This window comes from Denticeps clupeoides, chromosome 5, assembly GCF_900700375.1.
Source record: "Denticeps clupeoides chromosome 5, fDenClu1.1, whole genome shotgun sequence".
Classification (NCBI taxonomy): Eukaryota; Metazoa; Chordata; class Actinopteri; order Clupeiformes; family Denticipitidae; genus Denticeps; species Denticeps clupeoides.
Window position 1 is genome coordinate 26,097,601 of NC_041711.1, and position 22,273 is coordinate 26,119,873.

A 22,273-nucleotide genomic window follows, 5' to 3' on the forward strand; every position below is an offset into this window, starting at 1 on the left:
AAAAGGAGAAAACATTAACCCTGTAAAGCCTGGTTTTACTTTTGTTAAGAAAGACTTCAGTATTAATCCATCCACATTCACAGGCTTTGGCGACAAAGTGGTCCAGATGCACCATGTAATATGAGCAATGTGTGCATTTATATTGTCTGGCGCACTTCCCGTCCAGATAAAATTCATGTGAAGATGATAAGCTTGAGAAAAATGAGCTTATTGGGGGAAAAAAAAAAAAAACAGACATCTTGGCGAATAGATTTATTCTGATAGAAATCAACAATGAATACAATTTTCGAGAAAACACACATACATATTTACACAAATTTGATCCACCACTACACTCATTCATTCGCTGCTGCAACAGTGAAAATGAATAAAACAAACATTCTAAAAATCAATGCAAAATATCTATAAAACACATTTATTTTCTGATACTAATATACATTCCTTTGTACAAAGGTTTGCACTTATGGTGTTTAAATGAGCAATTAATAACACACATGAGTATAGTAATCTATGTTAAAAAGCAATGGGGAAAAAGGTTAGTGTTTTTAAGTCTGTCAGGATGTATGGCTTATATGCATGCGTGTTGCAGTTGTTCTGCTTTTAGTTCTGTGTGTGACGAAGTGCACTACACCTCAGCCTGGGCTGACAGTGGATCGTAGGATTTGTGAATAAAATCAAATTTCAAATTTCAAAGGGCATTGTTACTGCAGACTTTAAATCAAAATGGTACACCAAATGAATACATTCAGAAATGAATAAGCACAGACAGATTAGAGTGTGAAAAACAGTGCAGTAATAGGCATTTGCTCTTGACTTGTAACAGGTACATACATTTCTGTTGACCATTCAGAGTTAAAATCTGAAAGTACTGCATTAATTATTATCGAACACAAAAGGGCATGAAAACATCCATTCATTTTTAAAATGTCTAACCACCAGAGGCCTGCAGAAATTAATATTTGGGGTAGGACGACTAAGAATTACCTTTTATAACTGCTTATGTAGGATACTTTATAACTAGTCAATGAATCCATACAGGTCCTACAGGATTTTCACTCTGAATCAAGGTAATAGTGCATGATTCAACACCACAGAGCCAAACAACTAAGCAGCCTGAACAGGCAATGATTCCAGTCACAAAGACACAGAAAACCCCACACTGATAACACTGTGCAAACCAGCAACGAGTTAATGGAGCAGGACAGAGGTTTGTGGGAAAACACACACACAGACACACAAACACCAGGACATGCATATAACAAACGTCAGGGAACACACACAAACACTGTCAAGTCCAATGGAAAAGTGCATAGTGATCAAAACTGCACCTATTAAAAATCGGTCAACCCTCAGGGGAAAAGCGTGGACAAGCCAGAACAGGCCTGCCTCACTTGACCTCTTCCTTAAAAAAAATTAAAAAAAACCCCACACAGCTTCACCTAAATGCAGTAAAGCAGAAAAAAAGCCCTACACCCAGCATGGGTTTAATCCCACATCCATCCTGATAATATTCACCACTTCAAGGAACTGCATTCATCTGGGCGACTCAGCAAAGCCCAGACAACCCGCGCCACAGACCCGCTGGAAGGCTCTCTGCTTTATGCTGATAAAGGGACTCCTTCGCACCTGCATCCTCCTTTATCAGACATCTCACCATTTTCTCCACAATCACAAACAAGGGAACACTGTGACACCTCTTAGGCCAAAACTACACATCTCCAAAACAGAAAGGATACTGATGGGTAAACTCCAGAGTGGAGGTAATAAATGTGAACATAAATCACATTTTGGGAGTGCAAGTCTCATAAAACTACTTGGTCAGCGAAGACAGGATATGAGTACTCATCATTTTAACTGGACCCCAACATTGTGCTTAATTGGGGCACCCACATTCAGTTGAGATGGCAGAAATGAAAAAGGTAAGAGCTTGACCGCAGAAGTTGTCTAGAGTTAAAAGGAGTTCGCAGCTCAGCTCTCAAAGAGACTTGTTCACTGAGAGAGTTATTCCATGTTCAGGGACTGGTCTTAAAATACTTCCTCACTGAAAGGGAGAAATGGGTCAGGCAAGACAGCCTTTGAATATTCAGTGCATTTACATTCCCATTCCATTTTGCTTATCCCTGCTCCTCAAATCTATTAATTCTACATTCAGCCAGTGGGAAAGTTGCTTAAAAGATCTGGAATTGTAAACCCCTTCATGGGGTTCGGCAAGACAACCGAATCAACTAAATCAATTTAGAGATAACAACCTGATGGTACATGGCAACTGTATTTGCTGGTGATTTCTGCAGCAGTACTGCACTTACTAGCCAAGGAAGCTTAGATTTAAGAGGCATTGGTACAAAAAGGCTGGTAATTCTGTTAAGGGGCAGCAACTGAAGACAGTACTTCATCATGCCAATGCAAGCATTTCAATCATATATATAAATATAATCAAACTATTGATACATACTTTTATAAAGAATAATAAAATCATATATATTAAAAATGCTTTGTCCATTTATTCCATTGAATAAAAAATGACATTTTTTGAAATCTGAATAAAAAGGTTTTTGGATGATTCTGTTAAAATGGACTGTTTTTATAAGGCTGCTGCGGAGAGGTGAATGTAAGTTATTGGAAATCATTAGACTCTGCCAATGCTACTTAATAGTGCTAACAAACTTCCAGTAATTCACAGTTTTAACTCCAGGCATATTGACTCAAAGGCAAAGTGGTAAAACTTGCATTTGCAACTATTCAGTATAAGATTTGGCTGGTGACTGCATGTGTGTGTAAGTAGACATTTACTGGAAAATGTATACGGCAACTTGCTGATAACACTGAAATGGTGAGCAACACAGTGTAATTTAAAGTTCTATGTTGCCATTCACCCTTTAGTGCATCGCTCATCCTTGCAGCAACCTTGCTTTCTTTATTTCTACAACTGTTCATTTACTACTATCTGTTAAGCTGTTATGTGCTGACTTCAAATTAAAATATTCCACCAACACTCTTTTCGGAATTAAAATGGAAAGCAAACTTTTCATGCACCTATTTCACCAACATCATTAGTGTTTAGGCCAAAGGACCCCTCGAGGTCTTCAACTTTGCCCCCTCCCTTCAGAAGACCTTCCCCTTCCTCCTCAGTGGTCATTCCAAAAAGCTCTGCTGAGTCTACCCCAGCAACGATCAGAGCCTGATCTGTTCTTTCCAACTTGCGGTGTGTGCGGGGGGGTTCTTTCTCCAGAAAGACCGCTCTGATTCTCTCTGCACAAACGTTGGATGCCTCGCGGGTCTCCCTGGAGAGCTGCGATAAGCTGAGGAAGCCATGAGGGAGATCATCTACCACACACAGGGTAACAGGGTGCTCTATGTTCCTCAGCCTTTTGGCAAACATAATAGAGTCATCCAGCATTGGGTCCAGAGCACAAGCCTAGGGCAGAGAAAATCAAAAGAGAAGGGGAAAAAAGTCAAAAATGCACAGAACAGAACCGTAAAAAAGCATTATTGCAATAAACCCAACTAGCTACACAGTCTGTCTGATCTACAGACTTACCACAAGGTGGACTGGTGGAAGTCCCTTCAGCATTTTGTCTGGAGCCAGTAAAGGGGACACGTAAGGGTCCTTTACAATAGGCGAGCTCTGAAGTCTCATGTCAGCAAGCTGCTCAGAACGCAAGGGCTCAAAGCCTTCTGGGAATTCCCGCTGTCTCTCTGAACCCTCCTCGCCACCAGAAGGAGGCATGGCAACAAAGGACAGAGCACTTGACATAGATGGATCAGGATCTTCAGAGAAGAAGAAGTTCACCTCCTCAGGCTAGAGACAAACATGGTTATAGGCAGGTAATGTATGAAACACATTTATTAAAGAAAGACCAATACACCAAATCATCCATAACATTATTACCACCCGCCAAATAATGAGATGGTCTCCCTTTTGCCAAAACAGCCCTGACCCATGGAGGCACAGACTCCACTAGACATCTGAAGGTATGCTGTGATATCTGGCACCAAGCAATCAGTGACAGATTCAAGTCCTGTAAGTTGCAAAGCTGCACACCAAGCCATTGACATGATGCAAAAGAAAGCATCATTTATCAGACCAGTCCACCTGACATTCTGACACTGACATGGCCATCGTAGGCTTTTTTGGTGGTAGGCGTGGGCAATCAGGAACACAGTCACGGGTCTGCTGCTATGAAGCCTCACACACAACAAACTGTGATGACCTGTGTGTCTCAGCAACTTTAGCTACAGTAGCTCTTCTGTTTGATCAACATGGGCCAAGTGCATCAGTAAGTCCATGACCATGACTCTGTTTTCCTTCCATGGACTATTTCTGGTTCCTCCAGACAACTGTGGACCTGGAATGTTCCATAAGACCCGAAGTTTTGGAGAAACTGGCGGCAACACTAGCCATTACAATTTTGCTTTTTCAAAATGGCCCAATTTTGCTTTTTCAAAATGTGTTTTCTGCTGAAAACACATCAACTTCACTTGCTGCCTCATTTATCCCACCCACAGCCAAGTGCCACTTTAATCATATAATCAATATTAATCACTTTACCATACATTAAGCTGATGTAACAAGTACAATTTGGTGATGGTACAGAAATACATTCAAAGGTTTTATAGATAGATAGAACTGTTATATACCGTGTGCTCAGACAACAGGGAAGAATGCTGGCTCGAGTCAAGATGGACTCCCAGGTCCTGGCAGGTCTGGCTCTTCATTGCTTTCTTCCTCTGGGAGAACGGAGATGGCTCATCAGGTACAGGGGGATCAGAATGTGCAGAGTTGAGGGTTGCCTCTGAAACACTCTTCCTCACAGAGTCTGCGGCTGTGAAAAGTGATGCTTCACTCATCTTGGTCACAAATGTCAGAACATTTCCCACAAGTCAATTGTATTCAAAAGGTTACAGTTATCCATAGGGGACCAGTAGCAAGCAGATCAATAGCCAGGCAAGAGTGAGGGAGCTGATAGATAAGGGCTACACATGTCGATCTAAAGCCAGGGGAAAATACATAAATAAATAAAACTATACAAAGCAGCAATAAACAGACAAATAGTACATGACAAGAAAACCCAAACAACATACAAAATCATAATTACACAACAAAGATGGGGGGGCACATCATTTAAGACACGGGTTGAGTCCGTTAACCAGAAGACTGTTGCCAGGGAAACAGGGTTTGTGATTGGTAGGTGGGAATGAGGGGTGGGGTTAGGCTGTGAAAGAGGAATTCTGGCCAAGGGCATCATGCTGGCATGGCACTGAGGAGGTTTTGGAAATCATGGTGTCGCATGCCCTTCCTGCGATGAGGCCATTCTCTTCCAGCAGTAAAATTTACAGCATTCATACAGTAATTAGTTCTGGTTGCTGCCTTGGTGAGCCCCGTGCTGGCAGCCTCCCCGTGTTGAGAATGGCCAGTCAGCCTACTGCTCGCATTATAAACTCGCAGTTAAAATGACATCAGCACTGGGATTAAATATCACATTAATGTGCCCATTTATGAAGTTAACAGAGCAGCGAGTCCCTCAAAAGAGAATGCATATTCAGATATCCATTTAGCTCTGAAGATAAATCAACTCAGGCATGATTAGCTTTTTGTTCTGTTTTACAATCCAATTTAAAACTATATTCACTCTGTTACAATCTTTTCATTGCCAGACTGTGTGTTTTAGAAGAATCATTTAATGACTGTCCAAATTCAATAAATCACTACGCTGAACTGAGTTTGTGGATAGACAGCCCGATAGCCAGTCCCCTCAAGAACATTTTCAGAGTGGGCCGGCGAAGGACAGCGTAGACAGTATGACACTGGCTGATAAGCTGTGGAGAGCGCCTCCTACCAGAGGAAGTGGTGGAGTGACGAAGGTAACAGAAAGGCACCAATAAAGTCAAAGGGACGTGCCTGAGACGCGCTCAAAGGTGCCAAAAAACTGCAGGAACAAGAGAAACTGAGGGAGGGACTGTGAAGGTCACCACGTCCATCAATGAGTAATCAGGCATGCAAGTTTAGAGACGCACAATCAATAATTCAGACCACCGACCTTGTCAATGCTGCATCTGAGGCTGAGTAACTGCTCTAGAGTGACTTTGCTTTTCCACCACACAGGGTTAATGAATGACTCCCAAATAAGAGTATAAAAAAGGCATCTCTTCTTGACTGATTCTACTGGTCCAAATTGTCTGAGTGGATTAATGCCTGACTGCATGCAGACCTACACACCAACACAGACTTTCACACCCACGGCTACCGTACCAGCAGTAGCTTTGTTGGAGTCCAGCAGGGAATGGATCCAGTTGGAGGCTCCCTGTTTGAAGTCGCGCAGCAGCAGGGCGGTGTCTCTCTTCACCATGCTCAGAGTGCTCACTTTCTCCACCTGCTTTTCAATGTGTGGCTCCGTGCCTGCACACAACCACATAAAGGGTGGTAGTAGCCTAGTGAGTAAAACAGTCGCCTATGAACCACAAGACTGAAGTTCAAACCCCACCCGCTGTGTTTCTGAGCAGGGCCATGAACCAGCTTGCTCCAAGAGGACTGTACCTGTAACTACTGATTGTAAGTTGCTGTGGATAAGGGCATCTGATGAATGCTTCAAATGTAATGTAAAATGCTAATAAAGGTTAAGGGAAAGACGGAGATGGCTATGCCTATGTACAAAACAACAAATGGCTTCTAAAGACATCAGTCCTTTAAAACACATTATTTAAAAAAATAGTGAAGCAAAATGCATGGATGCATAAAGATTCCAGTCTACCAAACTCTCCCCTATAACCGGTAAACGGCAAAGAATATTTGCATCTTTAAACAAGGCATGCTAAACAAATTTTAATATCATGTTCAAAACCAGTTTTTACATGAGGCAATACTGTTTTTATCAATAAATCCAAGGATCAAAACTCATCATGGCTAAACTACGACATACGGCACTCAAACAGAAACATTGACCTTTGACCTCATACCTGCATAGGCACTGAGGCAGCGGGACAGCACGCTCAGAGGCAGCAGCGGGTCCATGAGCGTGAGAAGCCGAGAAGGCGAAGCATAGGCAGTGAGCAGGGTGGCGGGGTACGCGGCCACGATGCCATCAGCCAGGCGCACGCCGTAGGCGGCGGCCCGCATTGACACGGTTATACACAGGTTTCCTCCAGCACTGTCACCAGCTAGACACACACGCTCCCCCGTCCAGCCTGATGCACACACACACACACACACACACACACACACACACAGAGAAAGAGAAGTAATGAGTGGAAGGTAGAGGAGACACTGCGAGTCATGTATTTTATACCATTATCAACTATGTTATCCCATAACTCAACTCAACTGCTAAAAAAAGCAGACAAGAAATGAACACACTGACCAAATTCACACTGGCAGGTTTTATTCAGGGTTTTGAGTTAAAGTGGCAGCAGGTGACTGTGAGTGCAGGAAAGTGTTGAATTGTGTGAAAGAGCTCTCACCCAGTAGGTGGCTGTTTTTGAGGGCCCAGCAGTATGCATAGAAACACTCTTCCAGGGCCCGAGGAAACGGCGCCTCGGGGGCCAGAGAGTAGTCAACAGAAAGCACAGGGCAGTTCAGCTCCTGAGACCAGCTCTTCAGATAGGGCTGGGGACGAGAGAAGACAGTGGGTCCGCATGGGTAAAAACGCAGGTCAACAGGAAGAATGGACAGATGGCAGAGAGAGACTTGCCAGAAGAGACTTGGCAAATTCAATTGTACAACTAGAAATAATGAGTTATCGGGGGGAAATGATCAAATAGGGTTCCTGTACCATCACCATCAGCACCATCTTGTGCTAATGGTGACACTACGGGTGAAGCTGAAATGACAAACTGCATCTTCTTTCCTCTGTGAGCCGCGTATGGGTGGAGATGCAAGTGAAGATGTCGGAAGCTATTCCGTAGACAACCCGATGGGTGTCTCACTACCTCTGCTTCTTCATTCATGCCTGACTTTTCCACTTATTACTACTGCGGTATTTTAGGCAGGATGTGATGTGGGTTGACAAGCATATCCAGAGATTACCGGACCTGCCAGTCAGGGCCTATTGTCCGCTGGTGCCACAGTTGAGCTGGACTCAGTCAAGCAGCTAATGCATCATGTTCTCAACAGTGGCTAAGAACGAGCAGTGGGACAGGCATGCTTCACTTAGGTGAATATTTCATAAGACAGTGAGAGAACAGGTTCACAATGTCACATAGATATGGCAGATGTGGTACAGTATTGCTTTCAACTATGAAAATAAAGGACATTAAATATGAACTGGAAATTAAAAATGCTATTGATATTGTAGGTGCACAATTCAAAAGGTTTTGAATGTAGAGCCTAGTCCAATTTAAGACTGAATAACTCTCACTCATGTAATTTATAAACTTATCAGTACCAAAAGTATGAAGTGGTTTAAATTACAGTGTTACCTCTGAAGAAGTGAGATATTTTAAACAGCAACTGAAGAGTCAGCTTTCAAAGAAGATGTGCAAATTTAAGAATCGGAGCATTTTTGACACCTGCTTATAAAGAAGGCCACAAAGCCACAGGTCGAAACCACACTTATCATTGTGTCCCTGAGTGTCTCCAGGGGGACTGTCCCTGTAACTACTACTATACTTATAAATAAATAGCTTAGCATAAGGGCGTCTGATAAATGCCATAAATGTACTAGATAAATGAGTCACAACATAACCCAAATTAGGTCTTGTGGGATGTTCTCATCATGCCGTGACTAGTAGTTAGGTGGAAATGTATCAGAACATGGTGCATCACAGCTTGCTGTGTAAGGGGCTATATCTTTGCTCCTTTCACATTAACCATGCTGCTATGAAGTTGCACAGACATTGATAAAAGTGGTGCAGGCATCTTGCAATAGAAGAAATGCAAAGAATTTTGAAAAAAAAAAATGTGCGTGAACTAATTAACTAAAAATAATAATAATACAGTGAGGTAATAACTGAAACCCATTCCTTATCCCGAGCCTGAATGAATGGAGATGATATAGGTTCACATCATTCAGTAATAATTGGCTGTTCCCTGTGTGTCAAGTCAGACAGCACTGAGCAGAGACGGCAGACTTGGACACATTAGTTGTCAAAAATGATTAAAAAAAAAGTCCTATTCATCACTGACTTTTCCACTAGGAGAGTGGTTTGGAATTTTAATTCAAATATGCAACCCAATATGGCAAATTTCTAGACTGAAATGGTTCATTCATGTTTTCTGAATGGACAATGCGCAAAATGACACATATTAAGAGTTTTTTCAAAGTACTACTAATAATTACTACAAGTTAACAAAAATGAACTAGAACTACTTGCTAATTATCTGTATCTTGGAGACAAATACTAACCAAGGGCTTTTTTACAGACTCACAGCTCTCACACAACCTTCTTCCTTATTCTGGACTATTTAAACCTGAATCTAGACAATTTTGCATGAATCTGCTATTATATTTAGTGGGGAATTCAGTGAGGAATCAGGCTTGATGTTTTTGCATAATTCTGCATAGCCATGTTGCACATATGTTGCCACTCATTTCACTTGCAAATGTCCCCGAGAGATAAAAAGATAACGGTCACGGAAACACACATGAAATGTGGAAGCATATGGCCAGACACAGCTGCATACCTCATGGGATTTAGAAGTCTGTGCCACAAACCCCCCACCATGGTAATGCACCAGCAGCCAAGGGGATGGAGGGCTGCGCTTGGTCTTCAGTGCCATAGAGAGTGAGATGGAGCCACCATCAGAACGGGAAATTGACAGCAACTCCTCACTGTCCTGTGAAGAGAACATTCGAGGGAATGAGGGGAAGAAAGTTTGGGTGGTTAAGTTTTCAAATGCAATAATGTTTAACGGGCCTCCAATAATGTATTTTAATGATTTGTAAATGGCAATTTAGGATAGAGACAATACATTCTCCTACTGAACAAGACTATTTATATGGGGGCAGTAGTGGCCAAGCGGTTAAGGAAGTGGCCCTGTAATCAGAAGGTTGCCGGTTCAAATCCCGGTCCTGAGTAAAGTACCGTCCCCCACACACTGCTCCCTGGGCACCTGTCATGGCTGCCCAATGCTCACTAAGGGTGATGGTTAAAAGCAAAGGATAGATTTTGTTGTGGCACCAAGTACAGTGCAGCAGTGTTTCGCAATGAAACACTGCACTTTCATTTTTTCACTGTCACTGCACTTAACTTACAGTTTCATACTGGTAAAAAACTATTTTAAAAAGTAGCCGCATTTTCACATATTATTTAGCATGATAGCCTGACCTAAACAAGCAGAGCTTGAGGCAAAATGTACCTGTCCTTCTCTCAGCTCATTGGAGATGAGTCTCATCTGGATAGGTGCTGGACCAATGTGAGCCACTGGAGGCACCACAGTAACAGTTAGGCTTGGATTCGACACCAGCGGGAGATTAAAGGCCACAGAGGGTACAGACAGCATCCGGTTCACTTTTACTGGGGTGGACGTCATACTTGCCAGACCCTGGTGACACATTTAGTATTTTTTTCTTGTTACAATACACTGATCAACAACTAAACTGTGGAAGAGAAACATGATAATATGATTAATGATCATTAGAAACATTGCAGTTCTAAGGTGAAGGTCGCACCGAGAGAAGCTCCGTTTCTGTAATGTTCCAATAAGTCTTCCAGAAATGGACATCCAAGTTCTGGGTGATTCGCTCATATTCCGAACCTCTCAGCTCAGGGTCTATGACATACTTCCCAGAAGTAAAAAAAGAGCTAGCAGCAACACCTAAAAGAAAAAAAAGAGGGTCACAGTGAATTAAAGGAAGATGACCACAAACTCACTTACCCATCATTCAACCTATGATCTCAAATTAATATTGTAATTAATGAACTTTTTTTTTTGTCCTAACAGTTCACTGACAATATTTTTTTCTGTAAATGTGATCCAATTATTAAATAGATTTTTGTAAATGTGGTCATCATACAAGTGCACATTGCTGGTTCCCCAAGCATCACAGACAGGCTAATAACTTCAAATCTGGACATCAACAGGCATGATTAGAATATTTGAAAAATAACATTGATGTGTTATTCTTAAGGTGCACGTGTATCACAGTATTCCAATTCACAGCATTCAGTGGCTACTTCTGTCCAGTCAGAACTGGGTTTAAGCTCTCCTCCATGTCAAAGACTGGATGAGTCACATGACAACACACAGTATGTTTTACGGGGACAGCACATAGACAAATGCAGAGGAAAAATTATTCATTTCTAGATGAATAATATTTCATGACAAAAGGTAATAGTCAGTTTTGATTAATTGACCTAATTCAGCACTTGTATGTAAGTGTAAAGTGAAGGAAAAGCAAAATGTCTACAGACTACAGTAAAACCTCAGCACTCAGAGCAGAAGAGAGGCAGGGAGAGGAATCAGGGAGGAGGTAAGGCAGCGAAAACTCACTCAACTCAACTCCTCACACCAAATGTGTAAAGGATGGAAGCCAAAGGTCAGACTCACCATATTGTGTAATACCTCCTGCCTCCTCTAGGGTGCAGCACAGGGCACAATACACAAGGTCAGAAGTGGGAGAGAATTGTGTGCATTCGTGTTGACGACACGAGTGTGTTCAAATAATCATACAGAAGTGGATGTTGATGTATGCATGGAATGTCCAATACTGATGTGTATTGTTTTTTAGGTCATACATGCACATTCCATTGGACTGAAAAGCTCAATCACAGCTGCACAAAAAAATGATCTTGGCAAGAGATATATTTACAAAATGCTTTACATGACAATGTTTATTTTTTTACCCTGAGTTGTTTTTTGTACCTCTGACATATTGAGCCCCATTCTGTGCAAATCATCTTTGAAGGCAGGAAGATGTAAAACACATGGCAGTGTAAAACCCTAGCAAATTTTTGCGGGTGTCCGTGAATGTGGTGCATCGTATAAAACAGATATATATCAAATATTTCTTATTTAAATTACATACCACAAACAATAAAATAATGCTAAAATAAATTATAAAAGAAATAGAATTAAATAATAATGAAAAACAGTTTGAGCCAAAATTACTAAAATTACTCTTTTACATTAAGTAATAACTAAGTAATAACATTACTTGCTGAACTGCATACTTTTTTGAGGACCACCCTCAGCAATTTTTTGCTTTTATGCATTTACTTTATTTGAACAAATAAAATTGAAAACATGGAATCAACTTTCAAACCCTACAAGCAGCTGCACAAACATTGCAGTTGCTATAACTAAACCCAGTGTTATTCTAATAATAATTCAAATTGCTGATAAAGATTTTTTCATGCATTCTTTCACGGTTAAATCTGTTTTACTGCCAGGGAGAACAAAAATCTTATTTGCATCTTTGACTGAAACTAATCTGGTGTCTATTTCTGCCTCATCCTAATGCAGTATTAATTTAGCCATTTATCAGGCACCCTTATTCATAGCGCCTTACAATCAGTATTTACAAGGACAGTCTCCCTGGAGCAACAATTCACCCAGATTTTACTTCCAGAAACAAAAGCCAGCAGCGATGCTCCATGACCTGCTGACAAAGGTGTAACTTTACACTCTTTCACGTTCAAGTTTAAACAGGACCACCTTGATGTACCATTGTTTTTTTCTTTCCACTGCATCATTTTATTTTAATACGGACATGCAATAAATAATTGCTTTACTACATGAACAGATGTGACACACAACAGGAGATTAACTGCAAATATATATCCATCTCCCCAGCATTGTAAGTTGTAAAGCAACGTATATAAAGGAGATGGGTCCATTTTTTTATATTATAGTATTAATCTATATTATATTATAGTTGCTTTATTTATCCATTTACAGTTGCCCACACCAGGCTTGTTTATTAATACATACCTAAAAGAATTAAAAAGGCTACCGTTTAAAACGAATGGGTTAAATGGGCATTGAATCACATTACATTTATTAGTGCAATTTATAAACAATATGTGTGAAAATATCATTTTTGCCGATATAAGTAATCTTTATTTGTGCCATAGTAAAGCACTTATTGTAGCAGCAACTACACCTGCTTGTGAGCTCATTTACATGAGTCACCCCTTTCCCTCCCATGTCGCACCTTTTCGTGCATTGTGTGAAGATGAAATTCTGAATAGGCCTAATGCTATGATTCTAAATAGGTTTGCACAAAGAGAAAAGTGCCTTGCACTGAGCCTAGCACAATAGTTTATTAGGTTTATACAAAAATATCATATTCCCTCCATGACAAAGGGCAGATCTATGTGTGAGTGAGTGAAGGCTATACCAGAGCTTGCCGGTTACACTGACCTATCCCAGACTGGTGCTTTCTGTAGTTTTCACCATAGGAGACCAAGCCTATTGCAATGGACTGGAGACAGGGACGGATGGATGGAGTGAACTAGATAGGAAAGAAGGAAAAACATACTGAATACAGAAAAAAAAAAAGACAAGGCAAAAGACAAATACCAAAAATTTTGGGAACTGAAAACAGAGGGTAACAGATGGTACAAATTCCCCATGGACAGGAAGAACCCCTTAATGATGTGTCATAACAGTGTGGGCCCTATGTGATAAGCAGGTGGCATAAAAAGATCTATGTTCTATAAAACACTGATGTATGCATCCCTACATAACTGCAACTTAAATACAAACTGGGTTTTATGTCAGCGGATTTTTTTGCTGACCAGAGGCTCATAGCAATAATGGTGACCTGCAAATATACTTGACGGCAAAGTACTCACTGTTCAAAAACAGTTTACCCTTAAATGCAAATTCAGCAGCACATAATGTCACACTGGGGAAGCGGTTGAAGTGTGGATAGAAGTTGAAACAAGATGAATACTTTGAAACGTATTTTATCCCTAACAATAAGTCTAAAGTGAACTACTACATGAGAAAATAAAAGAAAAAGAAAAGAAGAATTTCTATTGTAGAGTCAGCTTGTGGAAACACACACACACACACACACACACCTGGAAGCCAAGGCAGCGGCCATAGAAGCAACCCTTATGCATGGAGGCATATTCACGCAGGAAGCTCTGATTGAGGCCATTCTCCTCCTGGAAGAAGAGGTTGCCATGGCTGTTGTCATGGAGGAGACGCTGGGCTAGGTACAGCAGTGCCCGCAGCTGACACAGGGCATTGCAGTAGGCCTCCATCTCCCCAGCATTGTGAGCTGCCCGAAAAAAGATGCTGCGGCGGTTGGAGGCAACGTAGCGAGCTTTGTGAATGATGTGCAGAATGCAGCAACGCACCACCTGGAGGAAGAAAGAAAGAAAGAGAAAACAGGGAGGTAAAAAATATCAGCAAACAGTCACAAAATGGACAAAGAAACTGAAGACGTGCAGAGAACAAACAACCATGAACCAAATACAAAGTACCCAGGCATGTACTCCAATGGCAGTGGAAAAAAGTTTTTTTATGAGCACCAAAGGCAATGGGCAAGGGATGGTGATAAAAAGGCAGCAAGGGTGATGACAAATGTAACTCGGGTAAACTTTATGCAAATACAACAAATGTGTACTATTCCCAAGAACATAAGGTCTAAAAGCTCACACTTCTACCACCGAGAGAGCAGGAAAGATGAATTCTAGTCCCTTTGCAATGAACTGCTAACGAGACAACCAGAGGGTCACCACAGCCATCACCACTGTAACAGCTAAAGTTTCAGGGACCTTCAAATTGGATGGATTATAATAGAAGAGCAATGTAAATCATGACACTGGACTACACAATTACTCTATATAAATAAAGGGACATCTTGTTTTTGAAAACAAAATCTCATCATGTAAATGCACATAGCTGCATAAAAAATGGTCATGCAAAGCCAGTCATACACAAACCTTAACAAGAGAGCGGTACCCATTGGCAGGAATGTGTGGGTCGAAATCAAAATGATGGTAAATAGCAGCAAAGCCCGAAATGACCGGCTCCAAACTGCGGGCGTGCTCCTGTATGGTCGTCATGGTGTCCACCAGGCGTCTGGCAGCATCCCCAGGGGAGCTCTTGGGGCTGCTGGAGAAGAAACTGATGTTCTCCTCGCACACATCATAGAGGGCAGTGAAAACCGCCTTGGTGTCCATTACTGAGGGATTGGAAAGAAGACATGAGCCAATTCAAATAACAAGATGAGCACCTCTGACATTACTTTTCACTACAACGAAGAAGACATGTATTTATATTGTGAAAAGACAGAACTTTTTACAACATCCCTATTATGACAATTTTAGCCAATCACAGTAAAACATGGATGCTTTCTATTTTCTATTTATATGGTAAAATCTTTTTTCCCCTATAACATCTTTGTGTCTTGTTGCGACTGCGAAACCAGAACACCATGTGTCCAGGAAAAACAGACAAAATCAAAGATTTCACACTGACATGATAGTACCAATTCACACTGTTCACACTGACATGATAGTACCAATATTGTCCAAATTTAGGCTGTATACATTAAATACTATTAGTTATGTAATGACTCTCAAACACAAGTAGTGTGAACACAACTTTAGCAAACAAAGCAAATGTACATTAAAATGTCCATTCTCATTGACTCAGCATCAGTAATTGGTTTCAGTAAGTTCATCACACATCCCTATTCAATATTGATTTATTAAAAATAATGAACCGAAATAAAGACGACATTCTCCGACAGCGTTTTTATATTAGACATACCTGTGTAATAGTTTATATGCATAGTTTACATTATGAGCGCAAAAAATAGCACATCACTATTTCCTTGGTCAGCCTTACAAAAACAGGTAAAAGAATTTCAAAAGATTAACAATGACAAGCAAAACTACATATTGGCTTGTGCTGATGACAGTGCTTAACACAAAAGATAACACGCCTAACCTAGACGCAGCTTACCTACTTACAGTTGCTCATGCAGTCAGCCAAACCCCAGGCATAAAGACTCAAAGAATAGGACTCACCATTTCAGAACCAGTTCGAAGCTGCTCTGACGGTCGTGTTCGCTCATATGGGAATGGAGAGCGGTCTGACGAAGGCCACTGGGTCAGTGGCACATTCTGTCCATCTGAGGAGCAGCTAATGCCAGACTCCACTATTTTAACCCCATGTAATCTCATCAGCGGCCCTGCTGCCAGTTCAGTCGAGTACAAGGTTTCTGTGGCCGCATTACAGAAACCTCCTTACTTAAGAGATCTTTCCTTAACCATTTGTTAACCATGGTAACTAGGGTCAGGAATCATTTTAGGGAAAAAAAGTTAATAATTTAGGGGAAAAAAGTTAATAAAAGAATATTGTTCTGGATCAATTACAAGTGCAAATTGCAAGACAACCTTTAGAACTCAAAGAGAAAGTTAAACAAATGGAACTCTGATATAACAATGGATAGTAAAGTTGTTTATGTTGCACCCTGAGATGGACTGCAGGGACCAGGCAGTATTCCTTCCACGCACCCCAATTCACCGTCCCCAGCAGCGTAAGGACATTGTCATTAATTGTTAATAAGGCCTGATCAATTATTTGTTTGAGGCTATACTGACCATCCTAACACACAAACAAGTGCTCCCGTCTTTGGGGAGCAATGCTTCAATTGTACAGTAAAAGAAATAAATGGTGGGCTGTGTCGCTTCCCCTACCCCAAACTACCCATAACTCAAAAACAAACAGGGTACACTGTTTAAAAAAAAAAAAAAAAAAAAAAAAAAAAGACAGTTGTTCTCAGTAAACAAAACTCCCATCAGGGTGTTAGGGGTGGGTATTGGCAAGGATCTCACGATCTCTTGAGCTCTGACAATTAATATAGCTTTGACCATAACTTAAATTTCTGTAATTCATTATGCTAAATTTACCAACTTGTACTTAACTGTAACTCCACAGCTTCAGAAAATCCCGTATGAGTGTACTGTTTGCAGCCATTAGCATTATTTTTTGTCACAACTCTATCAGCTCTGCTACTACGTTACAACTCCACAAATAATAATCTACTAACAGATAAAAATAAAGTGTCCCCTTATCCTCCAGAACTGAGTTCACGGGCAACTTCCACATCAGAAGAACCCCCATGTTTTCCCAGATTTGAACAAAAACACGAACAAAATTGTCTTCATTCATTTCACAAATTTAAACTTCTTAGTTCATTTTAGTCAATAACATTACTTTAGCCTTTTGCAAGTTTGCTTTTTTACAGTGTAGATGCAAGTGAAAGGTTTCCATTTCACATTAGTCACACTGACACCGTGGACAATTTCAACACTGCAGCACAAATGATGCACAGCCAAGACTCACACTAAAAAACAGGCCTTTCATTCCACCCTTTCCCCTACATTCCCCTCCCTGCGGCGGAGTTCCTTTTTCTATTTTCTCTCTCTAACAGCTCTTCACTTTTACTCACGTCACCTCCCATGATGCCTCATTCTCTGCACAAGGCACCCACCTCCGACCCTGATTGGTCACAAACAAGCAAACGCTCTGTGCCTGTAATACTCTCTATGTCTCTCTCTCTCTCTCGCACAGAACACTGTTCCAGTTACTATTTTTAGCAACTATGTTCCTGTATGCGTCACACTGATGGTGGATTAACTCTCTGCAGTGGATAACTGCAAAAAAATAATAATAATAATAATTATAAAGTGGAAAAAAGGTGAACACCTACTAACAACTACTGTAAGTACAAACTTACAGTAAACTGGAACCATGGCATTAAACAACTACTACATCCCAAAATGCGTCTAGTATGGGGCATATGAGTGTGTGTGTGTGTGTGTGTTTGACAAAGACATATAATGCTAATGTCAGAGAGAAAGAGGGAGGATAATAAGCTTACAACCCTTTCTAGAAAGACTCAGCCAGTGGCTCCAGAGTAACACAATGGCTGTAAGAATTTAAAAGAACTTACTGGAAAGTAACATTTCAATGAAACGAATACTGCATTGGTATGGCTTGCATTGTCACCGACGGTGTAAACAAATTCTCGCACGTGGGACTGGAGCCCAGAGCAGGGGAGCTTCGGCTGCGTGGTGACCGACGCGAAGCAGTGTCGCTCTGTGTGCATCTTATTGTGCAAAAACCTTCCACTGCAAAACAGTACAGAAGGCGGCCACCACCACAGCTTATGACTGCACCCATTACACAATAAGCAAACTACAGCAGCACTCGGACCAAAACACAGAGTCCAGAATTAGACTAGAACACAAAGCAGTGCAGGCATGCGAGAGTCAGCAGAGCACCGTTGCATAAACGGCAGGTATTAATAAACACATGGTCTGTACCCCATTCCGAGGCAGGAAAAGTAAAGCCACGCAGGCTGACGTAAGGAATAATCACAAGCATCTGATACGGGTTAAAAGGCCAGAGCTGATGTGCGATACTCCCAAGTACCAAACGGCCTTCAGGCAGTACCAAACACACGTAGGGTAGAACGGGAATCAACCTTTTCAGCTCAGCCAAAACCCCCGAACGCGTAAATCCGACTGGTAGTTTCCCTCCTGGTCTTTATCTACGAAGAGAGCAATCAATAATCGGGCAATTAAACCGACAACGGAACACCGTCCACTGAGCCCCACTCTGTAAAGAACACCAGCACTCCAGTTCACCCAACATCAAACTTGAATGAAGGCGCATCCATAAATAATCTTGCCCAAACACCGGGAGACGGCGTAGCTCTAATGGGCTCCGGGGTCACGGGTTCTACCTGCTCATAACAGCACAGAAAACTGCAGCGGTTCTCAGTGCAGGGATAAGAGCTGCTTTACCCGGCAAATCCCAGTTCATGCTTCCGTGCCAGTCTGCCTCGTCCCCTCGGCAGCCAGGCAGAGAGATATGGAGGTCGAAAGGAACGGGGTGGGGGTTTACGGAGATGAAAGAGGAGATGGGGAGCAGTGATTGGTCCATCCATTTCCCACTTGCTTGTTTATGTGGATCCGCTTTTGGACTACAGTGTCCTCCCACAAACATGTTTTCAATAGCAAAACCTTTTACCCTGGATTACTTGAGAAAGACTTGGCGAATTCGGCCAAATTCATACCACCGCTCCCTCTGGGCTGGTCACATGAACTTTCATCCAGTCCCCAGATGCAAACATCCAGTTTGTTTCGACTCCCGCAGTTCACCACTCCCTGCTGTCACTTTTCCCCACAATGCTACCCTGCAGGCCATCTGCGACCTTCACCCTAAATGCCTATTGCTCCATCGGCCGAATCTGACATAGCGGCCTTGCTGCATGCTACATGTAGCCTGTACATTTTTTTTGTGACGTTCACTAATTACTAGAACCATGTTGTCAGAGTTCCCGGTTCACCTCAAGGGAAACTTCTGGTAAAAAATGGTGAAATTTTTTTTTAATTAAATAAAAAAAAATGTTCCTCATAACCCAGTTATCTATAAAGCCAGCCCTTTATTAGTCCTGATCTGAGATTTTGATTATTATAAGATTCTAATATCACTGTGCTCCATCTACATCATTTACATTTACAGCATTTATCAGACGCCCTTATCCAGAGCGACTTACAATCAGTATTTTTACAGGGACAGTCCCCCTGGAGCACCTTAGGGTTAAGTGTCTTGCTCAGGGACACAATGGTAGTAAGCGGGACTTGAACCTGGGTCTCCTGGTTCATAGGCGAGTACCCTGGTTCATAGGCGAATGTGTTACCCACTAGGCTACTACCAGCCCCATCTCTTTAGAAATCATTCCACCTTTTTTGGTTTCCCACTCTGCCTGACTGGTGTTGCTTTGGAAAAACAAGACTATTGATGGGATCATTCCAAAGCCGAAAAAAACGTGATTAAACCAGCAACAAATAAAATAATATATCTGAATGATTGCATAATATATTTTAAAGATTTACCAAAAAGAACTTGCATTATGATGATGTATTGTCCTTTGATTCCACAATAACATCATCTGCACTTCCAAAAATCTGTGAAAAAAATGTATAAGCTATTTTATAATAAATCCTAATTATGCAATAAAGCACATGTATAGGCTGTGTTGTGAAATTTAACCTGCTGATGGTATTCCTGGGTGGTGGTAGCCTAGTGGGTAACACACTCATCTATGAACCAGAAGACCCAGGTTCAAATCCCACTTACTACCATTGTGTCCCTGAGCAAGACACTTAACCCGAAGTTGCTCCAGGGGGGGGACTGTCCCTGTAACTACTGATTGTAAGTCGCCCTGGAAAAGGGTGTCTGATAAATGCTGTCAATGTAAATTCCTCTGATATCCTGCCATGTCAAACACTGACAAGATTTTTACAATATTGTTATATAATTTTGAGTCACGCATTCTACCAAAAATTCAATGGTTTTCCCAGGCATAAAGCATCCAGCCTATTTTAGCAAGTAAAAGTATGAAACCCGCCAGAACCCAATTGATCATGGGATTGCAAAGTGGGTTGCAGTGTTAATGATTTGAGAAGGTCAGGGAACTGTTCACTGTGACATTTTTAATGACGCCCAAAAGGATTTTGCAGATAAATGTAACAAGTTGTGCACAGTCTGAGAACTCCACAAACATTCATCTCACAAGGATTTCACAGCGATTATCCTGCTTATGGGTGATTCAGCGCTTGGCCCAGTAGTCAAATGAATCATGGGCCATCTTATGAGGTTTAGCCACAGTTGCACAGCATGCTGGCAGGGCCCTGGTCCTATTTCTTGACAGGGTGGGAGCTGGAGGACCTTTCACCCAGACTTTACCGTTCCACCAAATCTGCAGGAAATAAGAACAATAACCCGCTCCACCCTAATCACTGTCCTCTACAGTTCGGGCACGGGGGGATGGTGTGATCTTGACTGTAAGGGACACCTACTTCATACATGACATGACAAATGACAGTCCCCTTGAGTCCGGCGTGGTGATGCATCGCTTTCTCCTTGTATTTATGGAAGGCAATACGTTCTGTATACAAATAGTCGCTGACTTCGAGAATTAAAATCACCCTTGAGACACATTTTAACCTTCATTCTGCACTTGCCAAGGTATGAGGACCGAGCATCTCATAAATGAACTTAATCAAGTGTCATTTATTTGTCATGAGAAGCCCTGGTGCGTCATAACCTGAGCCAACATGAAAACACGCCGCGTCGTGTTGTCACACTGATTTACGTTACACGTAAACCACGGCTTCTCGCACGGCGACGCGGTACCGACACTCGCATCTGTTTCTAGCACCAGGCAGCTGCTGCCACAACCGGAACATCACGGACAAGGAGAGAAACACAACTAGGCGCCACTCTTCCCGTCCAAGTCCAAATTACCTATGGGTGCTTCCTTGTGTTTTGATGAGCGCCTTCCATTGAGACCTTTCTCGTGACCGCCGCTTCCCAGCTTCCTCGCTGACGCCATCTTTCTCACGAGTGAGAAGCCGCCACCCCTCTGATCCTCCACGGTCACACCTGAAAGCGGCCACGCCCACAGACGAGGCGACAGACCAATCCTGCGCCGGTTGAACCTAGTATGAACCTATCGCGTTTTCTCCTGCCCGGGCAAGCCCCGCCCACACGAAACGGCTCACTTCCCTAAACACCGCGTATTTTCAGCGTGTCTTGGAGTACAATAGTGTGAAGCGCACACACACACACACACACACATACACCAATATATAGAAAATAATTCCTATTATTGCCACTATACGCATGTACAATGAGATTAAAAGCAGCTCCTTCAGTGCAGACACATACGTACAAAATAGTGCAGAAAATCCAAATATACAAATAAACACAATGCGATACAATAAGGGGCAATCATTATGAGTCATTACAGTCATTGTCAGCGTTATATACACATGGGAAGAAAAAATAACTGAGTATGATTTTATATGCAGTGTATATTATGTAGTGTGTGGGTTACTGGATATTTCAGATTAGAAAAATATTATTGCACATTTGTTCTCATTGTTTGCAAGTATTCACAGTAATGAACATGTGGTGAGTAGTGAGTGTTGGACAGTGTTGGACAATGTTATTGGCCAGTATACAATGCTAATAAATATTAATATTGCACAGCTGTAGGTTTAAAGGAAGTCTGGAAGTTGGGAAGGGGGTACGACTGTGTGGTCAGTGCATTTAAGAGTTTAGGGTGGTTATTGCTTTTGTGGGAAAAAATTTATTTGAGTCGGTTTGTCCTTGTTTTGATGCACCTGTATAATAACAATAACACATAAGGTTATGTAATAAACACAAAAACAGGGAGCATTTGCTATAATGGCTGAATTTCACACTCTTAGCTTCTCTCTTCCACCTTAAAATAGACAGCATAGTCTTGAAGTTTGATGCTGAACACTTTATTTTCATTCACTCATGATGGTAGTA

At 41.7% G+C, this 22,273-nt stretch overlaps 1 protein-coding gene across 6 annotated transcripts; it reads right to left on the reverse strand.

Annotated features, from left to right (window-relative positions):
• Positions 1-237: 237 nt before the first annotated feature.
• Positions 238-21,345, reverse strand: lipeb (lipase, hormone-sensitive b). 6 transcript variants are annotated; one of them, XM_028979898.1, is made up of 14 exons: positions 21,221-21,345; positions 14,833-15,074; positions 13,963-14,247; positions 13,298-13,388; positions 11,483-11,509; positions 10,605-10,750; positions 10,292-10,477; positions 9,617-9,769; positions 7,456-7,600; positions 6,955-7,182; positions 6,251-6,397; positions 4,639-4,823; positions 3,539-3,799; positions 238-3,415 (listed from the first exon to the last, which is right to left on the reverse strand). In XM_028979898.1, exons 1-14 carry the CDS (start codon positions 21,306-21,308, stop codon positions 3,026-3,028), a joined length of 2,574 nt encoding a protein of 857 aa, XP_028835731.1. In that variant the 5' UTR covers positions 21,309-21,345; the 3' UTR covers positions 238-3,025. The 6 variants fall into 6 exon arrangements, with proteins under 6 accessions (XP_028835731.1, XP_028835729.1, XP_028835734.1 ...); XM_028979896.1 differs by lacking the exon at positions 21,221-21,345 and adding an exon at positions 18,712-18,852; XM_028979901.1 differs by lacking the exon at positions 21,221-21,345 and adding an exon at positions 18,651-18,852.
• Between the last annotated feature and the right edge of the window lie 928 nt (positions 21,346-22,273).

What these genes read in the sequence shown, in the direction of transcription:
- lipeb (XM_028979896.1), bottom strand. Translation starts at nt 18,850, where the DNA reads ATGGACCAATCACTGCTCCCCATCTCCTCTTTCATCTCCGTAAACCCC. An exon ending in AGACTTCTAAATCCCATGAG is followed by an intron (nt 7,601 to 9,616) that starts GTATGCAGCTGT and finishes TCTCGTCCCCAG; the next exon opens with CCCTATCTGAAGAGCTGGTC. An exon ending in CAAAAACAGCCACCTACTGG is followed by an intron (nt 7,183 to 7,455) that starts GTGAGAGCTCTT and finishes TGTGTGCATCAG; the next exon opens with GCTGGACGGGGGAGCGTGTG.